The 23,227-nt window shown below is 47.5% G+C and overlaps 1 protein-coding gene across 1 annotated transcript; it reads right to left on the reverse strand.

Annotated features, from left to right (window-relative positions):
• Window positions 1-19,242: 19,242 nt before the first annotated feature.
• On the reverse strand, window positions 19,243-22,035 carry LOC123127929 (scarecrow-like protein 6). The gene has a single exon (XM_044547792.1). It carries the CDS (start codon window positions 21,728-21,730, stop codon window positions 19,616-19,618), a length of 2,115 nt encoding a protein of 704 aa, XP_044403727.1. The 5' UTR covers window positions 21,731-22,035; the 3' UTR covers window positions 19,243-19,615.
• Window positions 22,036-23,227: the final 1,192 nt, after the last annotated feature.

Consider the following 23,227-nt stretch of genomic DNA (forward strand, 5'->3'; position numbering starts at 1 on the left):
CCAGCATCCCTAATGTTATTTTCCGGAGGCAATGAAGGGGCTACAGGTGCATCGTTCCATCCCAGCATTGGATATGGTGGAAGAACAAACATCAGATTGTCTTGCAGCAGGTTTCCAGGCAATGGGTGAGGATTACCATCCAGAGGCATTGGATCTTCATCATTTGGCATCTGGTCAGCGAAGTCAGCGTCCAATACATAGCAAGCAGCGGTCCACGAGACCTGAGCTCCTCCCCATTCTGCATAGTCTCCAAAGACCACATCACGTGGCACCAAAGGTGTGTCCGGAAAACTTGCCTCTACTAAAGTATGAACCAAATATGGATCCTCACTATCCCAAGAGTGAAATTTCCTAAAGGTGCCTACCGCCTGTGATATGAACTCCGTATTGTGATAGTCAAGAGGAATACCAATGAACATGAGCCAACCCTTACGGAACCCATGATTCCCCTTAAAATTCTCTCCCTCATCATGCTTCATAAATCTAACAAAACGATCATCACCCATAGGAAATGGGGCATGCTGAATCAACGTATATCTGACAGATGGATCCCTGACTTGAAATAACCCAACCCCATGGAACCAAGGTTGAGCAGAGCGAACCAGAGTACCTCTGTTCTGAAGGAACTAAACAATCTCTTCCCTGACCGGCCCGAGCGGTCCCTCCGGAGCAGGCATGACCTCAGCGACCATGTAATCCTCATGGCGGCGAGGAGGACGAGCCGCAGGCATGATGAAGGTGCGTGGAAGCCGCCTGTCCCCACCATCAATGATGTGATGGCCTACCGGCAGGAAGCGCTGTGGATCAAGCTCAAAGTTTGCCATGGTCGAAAGCTGTGGGGAGGGGATGGGGTTTTCTTTGGGAAGAAGAGGGGGATTGGCACAATGTGGGCAGCGATGATGTGACTGGGCAAGCTATCCCTATAACTCCGGCACCGTTCCCTGGTCGGCAGGGTTTTCCGATATACTCGTGCTTTGTTACGGAGAAATTGGTCTCCAAGCCAATCCATTGGTGCGCGTGAAATCATTACAATCCTTGCTAGAGTGACCCATGCGTGAGCAAGCCGAGCAGACCGCTCGCATTCCAGAAGAGGCTGGAAGGTGGCCCCTATGAGAACACAAGGTACGGGTTAAAATACGGTCCACCATGTCATTGACCATAGCTTCAAATTGTTGTGCGGCTTCTTGCGTGGTGGGTATTTCCTGCGGAGGGGTTGGTGGGCTTGGGTCAGTAGGTGCATCCAGCATCTCAGAAACTGGGGTATTCTGAGATGAGGCAGGCCCAATAACAACCGAACCAGGGACTGGCCAAACAGAAAAATCTTGAGACACTGGACCAGATTGGAGTGCCTCCGAATGTGATGGGCCAGATCCCAAGCTATCATTTTGAACTGGAGAAATTCCCGCTTTAGCAAATTGTGCAGCAAGATTACCAGAAACCACGGGCCTCGGATCCATAGGTACCAGATCCAGTGTGGGCGACGTGGTCGACCGGTGCAACTCCGGTAACGGCTCAACAGTACCAAACACGATAGGTGGCCGAGCCACCGTCCAATGCAAGTCAAGGGGGGAACTTGTCGAATAATAACACGCTCATGAGCAGATAGATCATATCCCCCATCCATAATAGTATCAATGCAATTTTGAGAAGCAGGATATCTATAACCTTTGCAAGCAGAATACTGTTCAAACGTGGCAAAAGACAATTTCTTCCGAACAGTGGTAGCTGACTTTAGAGAATATCTAACCGGAGGCTTATGCATGGCCAATAGACCTAAAGAAGATCTACGTTTAGTAGGACTAATCAGAATCCACTCAGCATCGCATTCCTTACGCCAGATCTTAAGTTCCTGAACCCAATTAGGCCCTCCATTGCCCCAAAGATTGAAATAACATTTGAACAGATCACAAGCAAATGAACGCATATCCATACTAATAAAGCCAACTTGCTTGCATGAGACTTGGAAAGAAAAAAACTTGTCTTTGACATTAAGAACCCGAAGATCGATGGCCGATCTACCAATCGCAGTCTCTAGAGCTGCCGCCACCGAATCCTCCGACAACCAGAAAGCATGGCGGCTGTAAGTGCATCTAGTGCCACCCCTAGTTGGTTTTGGAGTATTGACGACAAACCTAGTTGAGGGACTAATGTGTTTGTGAGAATTGCAGGATAACACAGGTAGAAGTCCCTCATTGATTCAGTTTTCCTACCAGAGATGACCCCTAAAAATGTAAGAAGACATTGAAGACAAAGGTGGTATGTGAAGACATTCACATTGAAGACTATGACAAGAGAAGACATCGCATGAAGACTATGGAGCGCGAAGACTTAGTTCTTTCGTCATTCTTTTTCTTCTTTGTTGAGTCATAGGAACCACCGTACTGTTAAGTGGGGTCCAAGAGAACCAGTCAGAATGACTGAAGTGATGCTTAACCAAAATCCTATGTCTTCGAGTGAAGACTATGAGAGCAAATCTTGTCCAGAGTTGGATAAGTCAGCTTTGCTTGTAGCCCAAGTAAAGTTGACGTGTGTGTTTGAAATCTGACCGTTGGAACACGTGTCAGTTCCTTAGTGACCCAGGGTCATTTCGGACAAATCAGGTCGGGTTGCCTAGTGGCTACAAATAGCCCACCCCCTACAACCATAAACGGCTGGCTTCTCAGAGTTAGAGTATGGCTTTTGTCGTTTGAGAGCAACCCACCTCGAAGCCTTTGAGGGAGAATTCCTTGCGAGGATAAAGCCCTAAACACCCAGAGCCAAAGAGTGTTAGGCATCACTTAAGTCTTCCTGTCCATGTGATCTGAAGACTTATTACACTTGAGGACTGTGAATCCTCCAGCCGGTTAGGCGTCGCGTTCTGAGCATCCAAGAGTCATTGTGGATCGCCGGTGAACGAAGTCTGTGAAGGTTTGGAAGTCTACCTTGAAGACTTACCAGAGTGATTGGGCGAGGACTGGGTGTCCTTAGCTCAAGGGGAATAAGGTGAAGACGAGGTCTTCTGAGTTGAATCTCAGCCTCCCTAACCAGACGTACAGTTGTCACAACAACTAGAACTGGTCCAACAAATCATTGTCTTCAACAAGTCACTGGTTTCATCCTTCCCTTCCCTTTGCTTACTGTTGGTCCTTGTGAAGTCATTGTATGATTGCATTATCTTTTATCTTCAGTGAGTTACTACTTGTTCTGATTGGCTTCACAATATCTTCCTACCTGATCTTTACTGCCTAGCTGCTATTAGTCATTATGCTTTCACTTCATTGAATACTTGACTATGGTTTGCCTAGTGTAGTCTACCTTCCGCTGTATGGTAATAGGTTTATTTCTATCGTTTGTCTTCAAAACTTCCATGTTTTGAAGACTTTCATAAAAATCACCTATTCACCCCCCCCCCCTCTAGTCGATCACTAGCACTTTCAATTGGTATCAGAGCAAGGTACTCCCTTGTTCTATGTGATTCGGTTTAACCACCTGGAGTTTTAGCTATGTCGACTGCAGGGATAATTAAGGTCTCCACTGCTTGCCCCGTCTTCGATGGAACTGAATATCCCTACTGGAAGAATAAGATGCGCATGCATCTTGAAGCCATTGATGTCGACCTATGGTATGTCGTCAAGAATGGCGTTCCCAAGGCTGGTGAAGGTGTCACCGCTGCTGATGTCAAGAAGTTCGTTCAACTGGACTCCACTGCCAAGAACATCATCTGTGGTCATCTGACCAAAGGACAGTATGGCTTCATGAGTGCTTTGGAAACATCTAAGCTAGTCTGGGACTGGCTCTCCAAGGTCAATGAAGGCGTCTCAATCCAAAGAGATCAGAGAATCAGTGTCCTTCGCAACCTCTTCAACCGCTTCAAGAGAAATGACAATGAGAACGTCCAGCTCACGTTTGATTGACTCACTGACATCACAAATGAGCTTCAAGCTCTCGGCGCCACTGAGATCACCAAGCATGAAGTCGTCAAGACACTCCTGAGATCACTTGATAGCTCGTTTGACACCCTAGCCCTGATGATTCAAGAACGTCCTAATTTCAAGACACTCGATCTGTCTGACATACTTGAGAGGCTCAACACACATGAGTTTCAGCTTTCTGAGAAAAGAGACATCTACGGTCCCAACTATGGGCGAACTCGTGCCTTGAAGGCAAAAGTTGTCTCCTCATCTGAAGAAGAATCTGACAGCAGTTCTGATGATCCTGAAGACATTGGAAAGGAGCTTGCTATGCTTGTGAAGAAGTTCCAAAAATTCACCAAGAAGAAAGGCTTAAGAAAGTCTTCACGATCAAGCTCAAGGAATGATGAAGCTTCTGCTCATGACTACAAGAAGAGAACATGCCACAAGTGCAAGAAACCTGGCCACTACATCTCTGAGTGTCCGCAGTGGGACAATGAGAACAAGAAGAAGAAGAAGAGCAAGGAATATGACTCTGACGACAAGAAGAAGAAGAAATACTCAAAGTCTTCTTCCAAGTTTTTCTCAAAGTCTTCATCACACAACAAGAGCTCATCTGGCAAGGCACGTGCGTTTGTTGGCAAGGAAATGGATTCAGAGGAGGAGTCCGCTTCTGAGGAGGCGGAGGTGGAGTCTGAGGAGGAGTCCGATTCTGGCATTGCAAGTGTGGCTACAGCATACGTTGCCAAGTCCATCTTCAACACTGAAGACAATGACTTCATCACCGACACCGATGCAAATGACAAGGACTACTCCGCTCCTACCTACTGCTTCATGGCACGCGGTGCCAAGGTAAACACACGCACTACTCACTATCAAACATCTAGTGAAGATGACTCTGATTGTGGTTCAAAACCCAGCTACAAAACACTTGCTAAAATTGCAACTGAACAACAAAAAGCTATGGAACCTGAATGGATTCAAGCTATGCAAGAAGAGCTTCAACAGTTTGAGCTGAATAATGTATGGGAACTGGTTAAGCGTCCTGATCCTCGCAAGCACAATATAATAGGCACCAAATGGATATATCACAACAAGCAAGATGAGTATGGTCAAGTTGTTAGAAACAAAGCTTGTCTTGTTGCTCAAGGGTACACTCAAGTTGAAGGGATTGACTTCGATGAAACATTTGCTCCTGTGGCTAGACTTGAAGCCATACGCATACTGCTGGCCTATGCAAATCATCATAACATTCCTCTCTATCAAATGGATGTGAAGAGCGCTTTTCTCGATGGCAAGATTGACGAAGAAGTGTATGTTGCACAACCGCCTGGCTTTGAAGATCCAAAACATCCTGACATGGTGTACAAGGTCAACAAGGCGCTGTATGGCCTCAAACAAGCCCCTCGGGCTTGGTATGACACACTCAAATACTTCCTGAAGAGCAAAGGCTTCAAACCTGGTTCCCTCGACCCCACTCTCTTCACGAAGACATATGATGGTGAACTGTTTGTGTGCCAAATATATGTGGATGACATTATCTTCGGCTGCACCAATCATAAATACACAGATGAGTTTGGATATATGATGCAAGAGCAATATCAGATGTCCATGATGGGTGAGTTGAAGTTCTTCCTTGGTCTTCAAATACGTCAGCAACGCAACGGCATCTTCATATCTCAAGAGAAGTACCTTAAAGATTGCCTGAAGAAATTTGGGATGCAAGACTGCAAAGGCTTCACGACTCCAATGCCAGGCAAACATCATCTGGGTCCCGACGACAATGGTAAAGAGTTCGATCAAAAGGTATACCGCTCCATGATTGGTTCTTTACTTTATCTATGTGCATCTAGGCCAGATATTATGCTTAGTGTTTGCATGTGTGCTCGATTTCAAGCGGCACCAAAGGAATCGCATCACTTAGCTGTGAAGCGAATTCTTCGATATTTGGCTCACACCCCAACATTAGGATTATGGTATCAAAAGGGCTCAGAGTTTGATCTGGTTGGATTCTCGGATGCTGATTATGCTGGTGACAAGGTGGATCGCAAGTCTACATCAGGCACATGTCATTTTCTGGGACGATCACTTGTATGTTGGTCTTTAAAGAAGCAGAACTGTGTATCTCTCTCCACTGCTGAATCTGAATACATTGCTGCTGGATCTTGCTGCGCTCAGCTACTATGGATGAAGCAAACACTCAAAGATTATGGCATTCATCTGAAGCAAGTGCCACTCTACTGCGACAACGAAAGCGCTATCAAGATTGCCAACAACCTAGTTCAGCACTCGAAGACAAAGCACATTGAAATTCGTCATCACTTTCTCAGAGATCATGTTGTGCAGGAAGATATTGATATCATACACGTCAACACTGAAGAGCAATTGGCAGATATCTTCACCAAGCCCTTGGTTGAGAAGAGGTTTTGCAAGTTACGGTGTGAGCTAAATATCTTGGAATCCTCAAATGTTCTGTGATCGGGCACACATCCTAACACTTATGCATATTGATGACTTAGATGTGCAACACACGAAGTAAAGTATATCTTCAATCAATGAAGACTTACATTCTAAGTGTGAATACATTAATGTGGAACTTGACTTCGGAGCGCCACGATAATTGTGCGCCGTGTCTGAGTCTAATACTTCCTATACGGTGGGTAACGCCACCACCAAAATTTTCTGTTTGAAGTGTTTCACTCATGGCGTTACGTTTGGTATGTCTTCACATTTGGTTTGGCTTCAATATCAACTTTTCTTCATGATCATCTTCACTATGTTGATTTTATTGTCTTTCTCATCTATATATATATACACTAGTGTTCTGTCCTCTACAACATTCACTTATAGCTATGTCTTCTTGTTGAATCTTTTGAACTAAGTGAATGTGATCAGACCCTAACCTCTCTATGCTTTCTATATCAAACTCTATCTCTCCAAATCATATGCATTCTATTGAAACTGTCGAATATCTTCTCTGCGTCCTTGTCAGCAGAAGATACAGAGACAAACATTAAGTCCGTTTTCAATGCTAATTCCTTCACCTGAAACCCGAAGAAGTGGGAACGACCACCCGACAATCCAGGCGTGCGTGGGAACGTGGAACAACCTCCGATAAGTTGCATGATGGCCACGTGTCCTTCAGATGTGAATCGCCAGGGGCACCTGTGTAATAACACTGTGCCGTCCCTGTCTCTATAAATACACGCCTCACCACAGTCATTATCCTTTCTTCCACTCTCGCATGAACCCTAGCGCCACCGCTCGCCCTCGACGACACCAGCGACGAAGCTCTTAGTTGCCGCGACCTCACCGACGTCGTCTTCGCGCCGGCCGCGGACATCGTCTTGCCGTCGCCGTAGGAGTCCTCCGTCGCCAAGTTAGGGCACGGACGATCGATCTGCTCGGCCTCCTCTCCCACTCCGTCTAGCAGTTCTTCATGTGGTAAATAAAACTTCCTTTTTACGGCCCCTTTGATTCTATAGATCCATCACTTTCTACCACAAGCAGTTTCTGTTCACACAAGTTGGATCTATTTCATACTGCATCTCATAATATTCCTAGTATGTTCACTTATGCTTCACAAAGTAGTTAGATTCCTCACTTGTACTTATTCATGGATTCGTACAAATCTGGAACCAACTCTCTATCTATGAGTGAATGTCTTCGCACTATGAGGTCAATGTCTTCTAAACTGATTTATCTTCAAAATCTTCTGAGAATGCATATGACCTCTTCCCCTTCCTTCGCACCTTAATTCTGTCATAGGTACATGTCCGTGGGAGAATCCCTTGGTTCTCATAGTCTGCATTCATTTGCAGAATTCTTACAACATCATATAAATTCTCCCGAAGCCAGTTCTTGTTTGACCAGCAAGTGGAAGCCTTTGAAACCTTTGAACATGTTGAAGCCATTCAGTTTGAAGATCATGGCTACAGAGAAATCAGCAAGGAAGGGTGGCCGACAGCGTCGAGGGGGAACATCAAGAGATCTGCCTGATGACCTCTCAGAGCTGTACAAGACAGACCCAGAAGAGGATTACAATCAGCGCAAGACATGAATCCAATGGATTCGAAGGTACTGGGCTGAGCAATGGTTCAAGTACAGGTTTGTGACCCAGGAATATGCAGAGAAGAATGCCATCAAGCGACCATGGGGAGACATCCTATACAGAAATCTTCAACCCAGGCCCAGAGATGAAGCCGTTGAACAAGACTTCTATCCCTGCATGGTCCATGGACCACAGCCTGCAGATGCTGATCCATCATCATTGCTATGGTGTCGTGATGACAATCTGTTCAAGCGCAACTTCCAGTTTGCCAAGAACTTGGCTAAGCAAAACAAGAAGACATTGGGACTAGACTTCAACCCTGGTCCTTCTGCTCCCTGTGCCGATGGCACCCGCGAAGCTGAACCCAATCTTGTTGGGGCCTTCTACAACCTGGAAGGTCTCATCACTCATATCATGGTTCAAGGGACAGCCGTGGATGAGCCTGCAGATGACGCTAAATCTGATGAAGCGCCTGCATCGCCGAAGCCAAAGAAACTGAAGAAGCCTAAAGCTTCAAAGCCTGCTCCTGCACCAAAGGTCTTACATGCGAAGCCACTGGCTACTGCACCTCCTGAAGACAGTGTGCAGTCTGAAGATCTATCACGTATCTCCAAGAAGACTGAGATGAGAAAGAGTACTGATCAGGCACTGACTGATGCTGCTATTCTGCGCAATGACGCCATTGATCTTTCCAGTGATAAAGATCTTGTAGATGACGCTCTTGAGCAACTAATCAAAAGCAAGGAAGAAGCAGAGATCTTCAATGATTTGCCTCTCTTTGATGTGGCAATCCTCCATAACTTCATTGATGAGTGGTTTGACACGCCCAACCTCATCTTTGAAGATCTGCAACTTCCAATTGGCCTTAGTGTCGCCTTCCATGGCGCCATTGCTTCTGAGCTATCTCTAGCTCAGCGCATCGTTGAACTGAAGCAAAAGATCGACTATGAGAAAGATCAGTTCAATAAGCACATGACCAAGCTCAGCGTGCAAGATGTGAAAAACTTCAAGATTATGCTGCACGAGCTCAAGGATTTTTTCTCAAAAAGCGTGAAGAAGCTCAAGGTTCTCGTGAACGCATGAAGAGCCTGGCTGACAAGTGTGTGCAAGCCTACAATGAGGCTGAGAAGCGCAAGGCTCTTGGTCGTCCTGGCATCGACCCAAGAATGGCTGCAAAGAAGAAGAAGCCCTCAACTGACCAATCTGCACCTTCAAGGCAGGAAGAACCTCGCATAGTCTTCCCAAGCAGCATGACTGGCTCGAAGCCAAAGGTCAGGTCAACCGCTTCAGAACTGAAGAAGACGAGGACTGTCGAGGCTGAAGCCAGAAAAAGGAAAAATCCTGAAGCTTCTGATGTCGCTCCCTCTAAGAAGAAGCGCAAAACCAAGAAGGATCGGGCTGCTCCCATAGAGCCCTTAGTTGTTGAACCTATCTCAATGGTTCGCCCTGCATCTGAACACCACGAGCGCCAACTGATTGTTCATGAGCCTGCTTCCACAGAGGCTCCTGATGCTGAAGACATTCCAGCAGTTGACCCCACCGCTACTGAAGACATTGGTCACCATGACAATGTTGAAGATGATGAAGTCCTTCCTCAGATCGAGCACCAACTGGTATCATCGCATGTGCTTACACACAGCGAACTCGTCAGCATTGGTCGTCCTCTGACGCCAACTGCTCAGGATGCATCATGGGCTGATCACCCACAGAGACAAGACACTCCAAGCTCTCCCCAAGCAACCCCATCAGTGCAAGAAGAGGATGACTTTGAGGCCCAGCCAACTTCATCTCCACAGGCGTCGCCAGCGCTACGCAGGCTTCGCAAAGGACCAAGGTCTAGTCCCTCTTCCAAGCGTTCCAGAAGGAGAAGTGCACCACCAATTTATTGCACGTCAAGTGTTTCCAGATGCCACTCCTACTGTGACTGTCTCTGAGTCTGAAGCCAAAGGTGCTGAAGACAATCCGGCTGCATCAGCCGATGACAAACAAGAAGAAGATCGTGTCCCTACACCCCCAAACTCTGAAGAAGTTGTTCCTGAAGTGAACGTGTCTGTGCCCGACCCTCCAGCTCATCAAGTGGAGGTTGAGAATCTTGAGGCTGCCACCACCAACACAAATGAAGTCAATGACATAGTCATGGCTGAAGCAAATGTGGAGCCTGCACCAACCAATGTGCCAGAGGCCAATGAAGGCAATGATGCAACTGCAACAGATGTGCAGCCTGACGCCTCTGTTGATGCCACTGCTCCTGTTCCACCACCAAGGCCACACACTATCGAGCAAGCATTCAACTATGGCCAACTTGTCACTGTCAAATGGCCTTTTCTGACTCCTCCACCTACTGCTGGTCCTCAGTTTGACTATCACATTGAGCACAGGCCTCAGGTTCAGAAGCCAATACCAAGGTTGCCCAGGTTTCTAGGCACTGCATCTGCACCTGGATCGTTCAATATCAATGGCTTCAAGGCACACAACACCTTCTTTAATAGCGCCAAGAACCCCTACACCAAGGCAAGAATATCTTCTGATCGGTTCTGGAGTTATCAGCAGCGCAGTTATTACTCATGCATTCTGTACAATCAAGGTCGCATTTTCCCACATATGCGTCTTGACACTGAAGCCATAACTGGACTACCCTGTTTGGAAGAAGCTCTGGATTGCTTCAGAGAGTCAGGCTTGCTGCAGTTCGTCACTGATAAGGAGCACTGGAATGAAGAATTGATGCTCCAATTCTATGCCACTCTTCATATTCATGGCTACAACAGGGATCCGAAGACTTGGGTCCTTGAGTGGATGACAGGCAATGTTCATCATGAAGCCAAAGCCTTTGATATCATTGAGCTTATTGGCCTGCCCACTCCAGGAGATTTGTGTGAACCTGGTTGTCAGCTTCACAGTGCTGCTATGGAAAGCATCTTCCACAAGCCTGAGCCTAATATGAGTCAGATGCTTAGCATGATGAAGCCTTTGCCTCCAGATGCTGAATATCCTAAGGAGTTCTATGTTGAAGACCTTGAGTATCTGCCACGTACTATCTATCACATCATAAGGCGAACTCTCTGGCCCATCAAAGGACATTCTCCACATGCCAAGCTAGAAGGCGCAATGAAGACGTTGGTCTTTCATATTCTTCATGGCAAAAGCTTCAATGCACAAGACTTCTTTATTCGCCAGCTTGCTGCATCAGGATCTAACATTTTTGGCTTGAAGTTTTACGCTCCATGGATAATGTGACTGATCAAACTACACTCAGCTGTCACCTATCAGCCCTCTGCTCGCAATCATCGGATCTTTCTGCCTGACGTCGATATGTCAGTTGAAGTCATCTATCCAGAGCCTGCCAAGGAGCCTCTTAGTCTTCAGAATGCTGAGAATCAAAGCTTCTCTCAAAACATTGAAGGAGTTCAAGCAGTCTCTCGTGTTTATCCTCTGGCTGGCACTACACGTGCACCTCACCGTGCCCTCACTGAAGCCACTGACAGCACCATTGCCCAACGGCCCAAGAAGCGATCCTGTATTCTCAATGACCGAGAGCTTCTGGTTGCCCTTCATCAGAAACAGGATAGGCATCATGACTGGCTGAAGCGCCAAATGCAAAGCCTCTTGGTGGATGTAAACAGGATTCGCAATCTTGCCACCAAGAATGCCTTTGTTTCCCATGAAACCTGTCGGCGTACATGGAAAGGCCTGACGCTTATGTGCTCTGAGAATGATCTTCAAGAGGATGGCTTCTCTGAACGCTTCAAGTTTGACTCAACACCTCCAAGAAGGATTGTGCTGCGATGAACTCCATCTCTTGAAGACTCTGAGTTCTCTTCCTACGCGGCAACTGTGAATGCCAAAGTGATCGATGACGAAGACGATGCTACTTCACTGCCCCCTACTTCTGCACGCATTGACACTGCCCCGAGTTCGTCTGCACCGCCTAACAACACCGACGACCTTGCTGCTTCACCTACTCCTCATGGGAATGAGTAGATGCTCTATGTCTTCAAACCTTTTTGGTCCTTACTGACAAAAGGGGGAGAAGCATATGAGTTTGATAGTCTTCAAGCGGGTCCATATGGGCGGTTGCTTTATATTTTGCCTAGTGTTTACAACTCTCGTTTTGATACATTTGGTTCTTTGAGTTGTAACACTTAAACTCGATGGTCGTCTGCTACTTATTTGCTATTTTGTGATGCGATGATAAATTCCGCATGTGCGACGATAAATTCTGCACTTAGATCCTTTTGCAGATGTCCATTTTTCATTATGCATGTCATTATCTTCACATACTTTTCATGCATGATGAATTGTCATCATAAGTTGAAGAGGATCTCCACAAGTACAACCTGCCATGTGCATTTGCATTCCAAAAGCAAATTACTTATATGCACATCTTCAGGGGGAGCCCGTGCAACTTATGAAGACAATCCCCTATCCTTTACAATTTCACATATTATATTCCCCGTTGAAAACTTCAACTAGTTTGTCATCAATCACCAAAAAGGGGGAGATTGTAAGTGCATCTAGTGCCACCCCTAGTTGGTTTCGGAGTATTGACGACAAACCTAGTTGAGGGACTAATGTGTTTGTGAGAATTGCAGGATAACACAAGTAGAAGTCCCTCATTGATTCGGTTTTCCTACCAGAGATGACCCCTAAAAATGTAAGAAGACATTGAAGACAAAGATGGTATGTGAAGACATTCACATTGAAGACTATGACAAGAGAAGACATCGTATGAAGACTATGGAGCGCGAAGACTTAGTTCTTTCGTCGTTCTTTTTCTTCTTTGTTGAGTCATAGGAACTACCGTACTATTAAGTGGGGTCCAAGAGAACCAGTCAGAATGACTGAAGTGATGCTTAACCAAAATCCTATGTCTTCGAGTGAAGACTATGAGAGCAAATCTTGTCCAGAGTTGGATAAGTCAGCTTTACTTGTAGCCCAAGTAAAGTTGCTGTGTGTGTTTGAAATCTGACCGTTGGAACACGTGTCAGTTCCTTAGTGACCCAGGGTCATTTCGGACAAATCAGGTCGGGTTGCCTAGTGGCTATAAATAGCCCACCCCCTACAACCATAAACGGCTGGCTGCTCAGAGTTAGAGTACGGCTTTTGTCGTTTGAGAGCACCCCACCTCGAAGCCTTTGAGAGAGAATTCCTTGCGAGGATAAAGCCCTAAACACCCAGAGCCAAAGAGTGTTAGGCATCACTTAAATCTTCCTGTCTGTGTGATCTGAAGACTTATTACACTTGAGGACTGTGAATCCTCCAGCCGGTTAGGCGTCGCGTTCTAAGCATCCAAGAGTCATTGCGGATCGCCGGTGAACAAAGTCTGTGAAGGTTTGGAAGTCTACCTTGAAGACTTACCAGAGTGATTGGGCGAGGACTGGGTGTCCTTAGCTCAAGGGGAATAAGGTGAAGACGAGGTCTTCTGAGTTGAATCTCAGCCTCCCTAACCAGACGTACAGTTGTCACAGCAACTGGAACTGGTCCAACAAATCATTGTCTTCAACAAGTCACTGGTTTCATCCTTCCCTTCCCTTTGCTTACTGTTGGTCCTTGTGAAGTCATTGTATGATTGCATTATCTTTTGTCTTCACTGAGTGACGACTTGTTCTGATTGGCTTCACAATATCTTCCTACCTGATCTTTACTGCCTAGCTGCTATTAGTCATTATGCTTTCACTTCATTGAATACTTGACTATGGTTTGCCTAGTGTAGTCTACCTTTCGCTGTATGGTAATAGGTTTATTTCTATCGTTTGTCTTTGAAACTTCCATGTTTTGAAGACTTTCATAAAAATTGCCTATTCACCCTCCCCCCTCTAGTCGATCACTAGCACTTTCAGCGGCTAAAGGACACAATCAATGTGAAATCCCTCCTTCATCACATTGGATGGATCGTTTGGCCGGTAGATCTAAAAACCTCATCAGAAAAAACCCTACCCTTGGAGAAGTCCAAGCCAAGGGTAGATCCACCATAGGAACCCATAAGAGATGGGTATTGCCTTGATCCAGAGGAGACGCCGGAGAGGATGATCGAAAGGGATCCACATATTAGTGGAGGAGGATGGCGATCGCCGGTGGTGAGGTCAGCGCTGTGGTGGGAGGTGGGAACATCATGACTTCTCCTTTTGACATCTTACTTCATCCTCCATGTGTTGTATGAGATTTTACTCTTGACGCAAGCTCATGGAAACAAACCTAACCCCACATATAACTCTTATGTAGACCATGGGTTAGTACACAAAGCGTAATGGATAGTGCTTACCATACCTCTCGGTACATCTTGTACGCTTTGTGTGTTGATCAACTAGATTCACTCTTTGACTTAGTCTTGATCAACCTTGTATCATGTCTTCTCTATGACCAATCTTTGAATAATTCCTTGAATAGCACCTTGGTCATCACATATTCTCCTTGAAACCAACAAATGGACTTCAAGAAATGTCTATGGACAAACCCTTCAAATATAGCTTAAGGTAACCATTAGCCCATAGAGATTGTCATGAATTACCAAAACCAAACATAGGGGCACCATGCTCTTTCGCTAGGCTTCTAATTATGAGGACAAGAGTATTAGCCAAGCTCTAATTAGTAAACTAGGACCAACTATAACATGAACTAGAAGACCTAGAGGTTAGAGGGGAGAGGGAGGGCTGCCACCAAGGAGGGAAACACTCCTTGGGGCGTCCAGCCAAGGGGAGGAGGAGTTGGACTCCTCCCCCACTCCTATTCACCCTTCTTCCTTAGGGAAGGGGCGCCTCTCCCCACTTGGGCCCTTGTGGCCCAAGTTGCTTTCCACCTCTTGGCCTTTTTAGGCCCGTTGATATTAAATGAAATATAAAATTGACCTAAATAATTTCATACCATTTTATATATAATTCAACATTCCGGAAACATTTTCCACCTATATATCATTTATCGGTAATACCTGGTATTACTCGATATTCAACGGAACCCTTTCGGTGACCTCGAAACACTTCCGGGTCCTCTTGGAACTACTTTGAATATTGATGTAACAATTCCACAAATATATTCTCATCACTCCCATCCTACTAAAACTCAGCAGATCATGATTGCCTTAAGCTTGTGACCCCGTAGGTTCGGTAACTCATAGACATGAATGAAACCCCTTCGTTCAATGACCGGCAGCGGTGCTGTGGACGTTCGTATCAGTGCATGTGAGCACATGAATAATATTAGAGTGAACCTTAGACTATCATGTGATGTTCCCTTTCTTCGCGATACTTTACAAAACCTACTGTGCATCAGTATCCTGCTGAGTCATCACCATGCTCACTATACCGTTGCTCCCGTTAGTGGTTCTGTTCTTCTTTTTCGTTGACGTGTTTTGGCATCCCCGTGATGTAGTCACATGTGTCTGGCGAGACGATGATGGATGTTGTCACACCGAGAGGACCCTAAGAATATCTCTCTGTCGTCGTAGGAGCAAATACCACTCTCGAGCTATTTGGCCACTTGCCAAACTTTCCGATGAACCTGTAAATTGTTGTTATGATCACCGTGTTACGGGTGACGTTGGAGCAACCCCAAAGCCCACTGTACGGTAGGAAGTGACCACGATACTTTCATGGTCTAAGGAGAAATATCACACGTTAACACTTCGTGTTATTACAATTGAATGCAGACGATATTAACTCAATTCATAACAAACAAGATTGGGTCGATTCAATATGGTCGTTCTTCCAATGTCATAATCTCAATGTTGTTTTAGGACTATCATTACAATTAACGGTATCCTAAACCCGCAAAATGTGATCACTAACAATAATTGAGCTAGTCTTAGAGGCGTGACTAGGAACCTTTTATTTACTGTTTATCATTCCACACGTGCATATGAGTTTTCCACTAAATCGTATATTCCAGGATCATAGCAGTTATAGCATAGAATATAAACTCTTAACTATGAATATGGAAATATAATACTTCATCCGTCCCAAAATAAGTGTCTCAACTTTATACTAACTTTAGTACAAAGTTGTACTAGAGTCAAGACAATTATTTTGAGACAAAGGGAGTAATACAAATATTATTACCTCTAGGGCATATTTTCAACAGTTAGTCCCAAAAAAATATAATATTACATATAAAACATCCAAGATTGATACTATAATATCATGGAACAATCAAAAATTATAGGTACATTGGAGAAGTATCAGGTTTGCGGGAGTCCGGACACCCGAAACGTAGGACTCCGACACCCCGGCCCACCCAATCCCCCCTCCTAGTCTCATTTCCTTCCACTCCGCCCCTTCTCCCCTTACTTTGCATCTGCACCCTCCACCTCCACCGTCGTTGTTGTTCGTCTCCGGCCGCCACAGAGGCATTGCCGGACGTCCGCAACCAGCACCGACGCGCCCGCTCACCGTTCCGATGGAGCTTTCAGCCTAGGAGCCGTTTGTACCCAGGTACACTCCACCCCTGTCGACGACCTCCATGGCAGACACCACGCCTAGCAGGTGTTCGGTCAAATGTCATTGAGCTTATTTTCAAATGCTATGTTGTTTTTAGAGTACGAAGGATGGTGAGCTACTCGACCATGGGGGATGAGTTGCTGTGCAATGCGTGGCTGGCCGTATCCACTGATTTCATAGTCAGGACCAGGGAGCCGTCCTTCTGGGAGCAGGTGCATGAAAAGTTTCACGCAGAAAAGCACATTGCACCCTACGACGTGTACATTATGCGACCATGCAATGTGAGGTCGTTGTTGTATCGCTGGCACGCTATCCAGGTCAACGTCATCAAGTACTGCAACTTGATCAGTCAGCTCGAGGCAAGGTGGCCATTACACACGGGCATGGAGGAGACGGTAAGTTTTGCTTCCTTTTGCTATACTTGTTGATTGATTCATTCACTCAATATTGGTCTACATATTATATGTAGCCCGCACGAGCCGTCGTGTTGTACCACAGGTCAGCGGGACGTCCATTTACGTGCACACACTGCTGGATGAAGCTGAAGGAAAAGTATGTGTGGGAGGACATGATCTGTTCCTGAAAAACTTGTCGTACATCCAGGATCTAATCGAATTTGAGATCTTGTTGTACTAGACTTAATTTGCATGCTATGGGTGGATGATTTGTGTTATTTTTTATCCGGACTTTGATGAATATCGACCAATTTGAATGAATTTCATTCCGTTAGTTAAAATGCGGTCTGAAATGTATGCGGCTAGCGTTGGATGGCTTTCTCCCACATCCGTGTCCGCGGACTGGTGTCCCATTGTCCACGAACGGATGCGGAAGGTTTTTTACGGGTTGCCATTGGAGATGCCCTAAACGTGTGTGCACATCCACGTGTTGTACTTTGTTTGTCTGAAAATATACAAAATGCCTTGACGCGCGAGATGATCGGATACTCGCGAGGGGAAAGTGGAAAACGGACTCCACTCCGCTGTCACACCAGCAACGTGGGGTTCCCAGGCTTTCAAATCCCAGATTTGTTGGCTCCCGCCCTCCGGCGAAAAAGAAGGAGCCGCTCCTCAACAACAACAACAAACTAGTACAAGCAGTACAGAGGACGAGGATTTTTAAGTGGCTGGAAGCCAGCACGGGGGCAGAGGCGATCATGAAGGCGAGAATGTGGAACAGGAGGCAGGAGGGGACACCCCCCATGTGGGACGGAGATGACCCGAGATGAAATACGCCCTAGATAAATAAACTACAGGGCCAGCCAGTGCCCTTGTCCGGGTCTCTCTCTCCCTCTCTCTCAGACTTCTGTAAGTATTTCATTTTTTAAACGCAGATAAAAACAGCCCCTCCCCCATTTAAAAATCCGAGGTGGTAGTAGGGCACACCATATGATGGCGCTGGTAGGACATGCATTATGCAGTCGGTAGATGAGGGGGGTTGATAAAAAAACTCAGCAGCAGAATTGTCTCTACTGTGAGTGACAAGCAAGCTCCACACTGACCGCACGCAGTAATGCAGCAAAGGTAAACGGAAATCAGAAGCCACATGAAACTCGATCTGAATTTCGAGTGGCAGAACGGATCAGTTTCCGCACAAACCCAAGCGAAAACAGAGAATCCAATGTCCGAGACAGGACCTAAACCTAACCTTTTTAGGTGTGTTCCGGTCTCAAGAAACCTTTTAAGATTTTGCAGGCAGATATGAGTAGATGGCTTGTGTGGACGGCAACATACGTCACGCATCGCCGGCATGGCCGGTTGGCCAAGTAAAATACGAACGCCATCATCAGGGCACCACGCCGATGAGATATACTAAGAAAAAAAATCAAGGGTCTCCTCCTTCTTTTCAGTTCAAAACCAGGCCCATCTTGAAATAAACACCAACCAACCAAGGCGCCAGCACACAGCATACACACCCCATCGCGGCACATTCTCAGGAAATTACGGTAGGCGTGTGTGTGTTGTTTCGTGCTTGCCATGTCCTGTTGGCGCCAAGTCTATTGTGGAAACATAACAGAATGACCAAATTTTGCTCATCACCTTGTTTGCACTCTGTGCTTGGCACATTAGCAAATCGAGTGCCACTGTCTATTCCTAGAGATACTTCACATTCTTCTTCCTTCTCTCAGTAGCTACGCTACTTGGAAACCAAGCCTTGGCATGGAAGTTGGAACCACGCCACATGATGAGAATTAGTCAAAAGTTCAGACTAGGGAGTAGCAGACATAAACAGACTAATAAATACCGAGAGGAAGTTCAATTTGAAGATATAACCAGTAGTGGTAATCCATTGTTGACATGAAATCCATATCTGTGCTGGTGCCTCTGCCGACCATATTAGGGCTCCATTGATTCAAAGAATTTTCATAAGAATTTTGGAGGATTAGAATCCTTAGGGAAAAAAAATCTATGTTGGTTGTTTGATTCATAGGATTGAATCCTTGTACTACTTCCCATAGGATTTGCAGCATCCACCCAATGCAATCAAACAGTCAAAAATCCTGTAGGATTGGATGAGCATGACATTTTAATCCTATGTTTTTCCTATTCCAACGTTTTCAGAATCCTGCGAATCAAAGAGGCCCTATTCTATAGCAAGTACAGGTCATCATATAGACAAGGTACTAATGTGAATTATCAGATGGACATCAATGGGACCCCTAGTCCCCAAATTTCAGTTCAGTTAGTTCTCTTTTTCTTTTCTCTTATAAAGATTCTGCTCTGTTGTCTCTAAACATCTAGGCAAAATACACTATGGCAAGATCTGTCCCTAAGCTTTATGTCATATATTCTAGTCCTACAGAAGTTCAACCCCAAATAATACCACTAAGACTATTTAAACATTGCTAAAATAAACAGTTCAACTCAACAACATAAAGTGCACAATTAAGTTGCACCAGGAATAACCAAGGTAAGCAACATGAGCAAATATCAATACTGTACCATAGAACAGTTCCACTGGTTAAAATTATCCTCTCGGCTCACAAGCAATCCTTGAAATGACATGATAAATGCTAAATGAGCAGAGTGTGAACATCGTGGTAAGAACCTAGAGCAACATCATTACACTATTAGAGTTACCGACACAAATGTTGCTAAATCCACTAGTCCTAGCTAAATAAGTTGCGATGAAAAGCGATACGGGGTGTCCAACAACCAAGATAGTAGTTTCCTTCGCAACATTTTAATTGCAAGACAAAATGAACATTACTGGAGTTGAAGATGCCTGCGAACGGTGGCGGCGACCGACGATCAGCACCGCCAGGCTGATACTGATACAAGCTCGCCACGCTGCCAATAGAGAGTGAGCGCAACCCCGCGTTTCTCGACGTGGAACCCTCGGACCTGCACCCGCTTCAAGAGGCAGTCGGCCTGTGCCTCGGCAAGATTGCTGAGCGGCACAGGTGTGAAGCCAGCAGCAGCAAACACATTCCGCCATGAAACTGCTTTGTCGGTCTTGCGCCGCCCAAGCACCGCGTCTTCGACTCTTGGTTGGATCAGAAACTTCTCGATCTTACAGGCAGAATCGGCGTCAATTCCAGCAGCATCAAGCGAGTCAAGGAGGAACATGCAGGATTGAAAGCAATGCAGGAAGTGCTGTGAGAACGGGAGGTCAGCACGATCAGCTCCATAGTCCATGGCGACCACAATCTTAGGACCAAGCTGTTTCACCAACCGAAGGATTACAGCCAGCGGTGGTGCACGAGCAGAGCAACCAACTGGGAGGCTCACAGCTACAATTTCGTCGCCAGTAGAAGAAATGAGCTCAGCCGGACTGAAGGCATCAAGACTGACGGCATTGAACTCGAAGGGAATTCCAAGATCAGCAGCAAACTGCGTGAGGTTATCCTGAGTAAGATGAAGCTCCAGTGGATGGTGAGAAGCATCTGAAACGAAGGCCGTCAGCTTCAGCAACGGCAAAGCCACGCCGCCAGTACCACGGCGATGAGCAAGCTCCTGCAAGAAGGAAGCCCACTGCCCGCCTACACCAAGATCGAAGTCAATGACATGGATGCAGGAAGCGGCGCTGCAGGCGATTTCGTCGAGAAGCGCCTGCGTGGCCGTGAAGTTAGCGAACTGCAGCATGGGCGACAGGTCGGAGAAGGACTTGTAGGCCGCCAGCTTGAGGGCGACGTCGAGCGGTGAGGTGATGCGGGAGGCGCCGTGGTGTCCATCGGCGAGCGCGAGGAGGAGGGCCTCCCTGAGATAGGAAGCCGACCGGAGGAAGGGCTTCCCAAGTGGGGGAAGCTGGTGATTGAGCCGCGCCAATATCTCACGCGCGCCAGTGGAATTACCGGCCTCAGCTGCCTTTGCCGCCGCAGCCAGCTCGTCCAGCAGCTGCTGCTGCGCCGCCTCGGCAGCCGTCGTCTTCATCGCCCCGCGAAGCGGGGGCGGCGAAGGCTGGAGCTGGAACGGGAGTGAGCCATGTAGCAGGGGAAAGGCCGCCGCCGCCGACGTGCCCAGGTGGTTTCGGGTGAGGTAGAGGTCGTCTGGAACGGAGTGGTGGCGTTTGGGCGGTGGCTGGTGGAGTTGCGAGCGCTGGTTGTGATCGGAGAAGGAAGCGAGGGGCATGAAGAAGGCTGCGGCGGGAGGCGGCGGTTGGTGCTGTTGCTGGTACTGGTTGAAGAGGCCATGCGACTGCGGTCCGAGGAGAGGGGGCTTGGTGTCGATACCTTCGTGGAACAGAATCGGAGGCGGCGGGGGCTGGAGAGAGGCGGCCTCCGGTGAGAAGAGGCCGAAAGCCGAGGAGGCCTTGCTGCCGCCACCGCCACCCCCGCCGGTGGTGGTGTGCGACATGGCGCCGGAGGACGACAGGTCGGAGGAGGCGCCGCCGAGGTGGTGGTCGAGCGAGAAGCCGAGCGGGTCGACGGCCGAGAATCCGAAGCCGCCCGCATTGTCGACGAGCGGCTGCTGATGCATTGGAAGCGGCGGGACGGGCAGCTCCAGGTCGCCGGCGGCCCCCATGATCCAGTTCAAGAAGGTCTGGTCCTGCCCGGCCGCCGCGGCCGCCGCGGCGCTGCCGAGCATGGCGTCCCAGCCCTCCCCTCCATCCAGCGCCCCAGGAATGGGCGGCAGCTCACACCCACCACCACCTCCACCGGCGGCGTGGTCGGCCCATTTGGTGGCCTCGGCGTCGCCGGCGCTGCTCTCGGAAACCGCCGCCACGCCGGTGGAGTCAGCCGCGCCGCCGCCGAGGGACGACGACAGCGTGGACGCGGAGTTGGGCGGGCTGCTGAGCCTCCGCGAGCAGTCGAGCACCGACCGGGGCTCCACCAGCAGCTTCCCCGGCGGCCAGTAGCACAGATCCTTCCCGCCGGCGAGGCCCACTCCCCCGCTCCGCTCGGCCCCGAACAGCGCCGCCCTCATCTACCTAGCCCCGCAGCATAACAGGCAGGCCGGCGAGATCTGGGGCGGCGCGCGCGGGGGATTGATTTTCCTTTGCTGGTGCGTGCGTGCGTTTGGATGTGGCTCTCCTCTCCCTCCCTCCCTCGCTCCCTGCCTTGGCCCTGGCGTGCGAGGGAGAGTATACAACAGGGTACGGGGGAGGGAGGTGGGGGCGGGCAGAGAGAGCAGTGTGCGCCCTTGCCTGCCTGCCTGCCTTGTGCTGCCCCGCTGCTCTCCCCCCCTCTCTCTCTCCTCTCTCTCTCTCTCTCCTCGCTGTGTGGTGCTGTGGCCTCGTCTCTCCCCTCTCTCTCTCTACTGCTATCTTCCCTGGATGCGTGCAACATAAAAAAGGTTAAAAAGTGTACCTCTCCCCCCCTCTCTCTCCCCCCATCGTTTTCAGTCTGCTTCAAGCCCTCTCCCCCTCTCTCTCTGCCTTCTTCCTTTTTTATTTTCACCCTAGGTTGTATTCCATGTTTTATCTGCTCGTATTTTGCTTGGCGACGGCAATGCATGGGCTTATTTCTTTGTGTGGACTGTATGCCTACGTAGGTTTTTTTTCGATAAAGGGCGCTTTTATTATCTCAAAATGTAGCATCAAAGTGATACAAAGTATTAAGAGTATCACCCGGCCTCTGCATAACTAGGATGCACACAGCCAAACACCAGTAGTCTGATAAACAAAAAGATGAAAGACCGACAATTCGGCAACAGTAGAGTCCATAGACCGACACTATGCCTATGTCAAAAGAGATGGTGGACCGAGCCGGAGATTATGCTGCCATCCATGTTGGGTAAAAACCTCCGTAGCCACCTGCTCCAACAGCGTACACACCGCCTTGAATAGCGGTTGGTACTCCGCTCGTTGTAGCGTACACCACGTACGAAGCGAGTGCGTACAACGAAAAATAACCTGCAAAGGAGAAACAGTTTTGTCATTAAAAACAACATTATTTCTACATAGCCAAAGCGACCATAATAAGGCATACGCTCCCACCCTTATTAGCGTTTTGTATGCATTTGAAATACCGTCCAGCCAATGACCAAAAATATTGGCAACACTTGTGGGTGGATACAAATTTGACGCTATTTGGATGGCTGACCACGTAGAACGCGCAAACTTACAGTAAAAAAAGAGGTGTTTAATTGTCTCGTCATGAGTACAAAAACAACACTTCTTACTTCCCGACCAGTTGCGTCGTGCGAGGTTGTCTTTTGTTAGCACAATTCCCCTACGGAGATACCACATGAATATTTTGACTTTAAGTGGTACCTTCGCTTTCCAATTTTTTTTGTTATTACTCACCGGTACCTCAGAATGCGTGAGTGCACGATACATAGAGTCTACTGTGAAAGACCCCGATGTAGTAAGGTTCCAGCGAAACACATCACGACCTTGTGTTAGGATAATCGAATCCAGACGAGACAATAGATTATTCCATGACATAAGTCGGGTGCCAATCAAATCCTGCCTGAACGAAA

The sequence above is a fragment of the Triticum aestivum genome, chromosome 6A (genome assembly GCF_018294505.1).
Source record: "Triticum aestivum cultivar Chinese Spring chromosome 6A, IWGSC CS RefSeq v2.1, whole genome shotgun sequence".
Classification (NCBI taxonomy): domain Eukaryota; kingdom Viridiplantae; phylum Streptophyta; class Magnoliopsida; order Poales; family Poaceae; genus Triticum; species Triticum aestivum.

Excerpts from the sequence above, each read along its gene's own strand:
- LOC123127929 (XM_044547792.1), bottom strand. The coding sequence starts at position 21,730 with ATGAGGGCGGCGCTGTTCGGGGCCGAGCGGAGCGGGGGAGTGGGCCTC.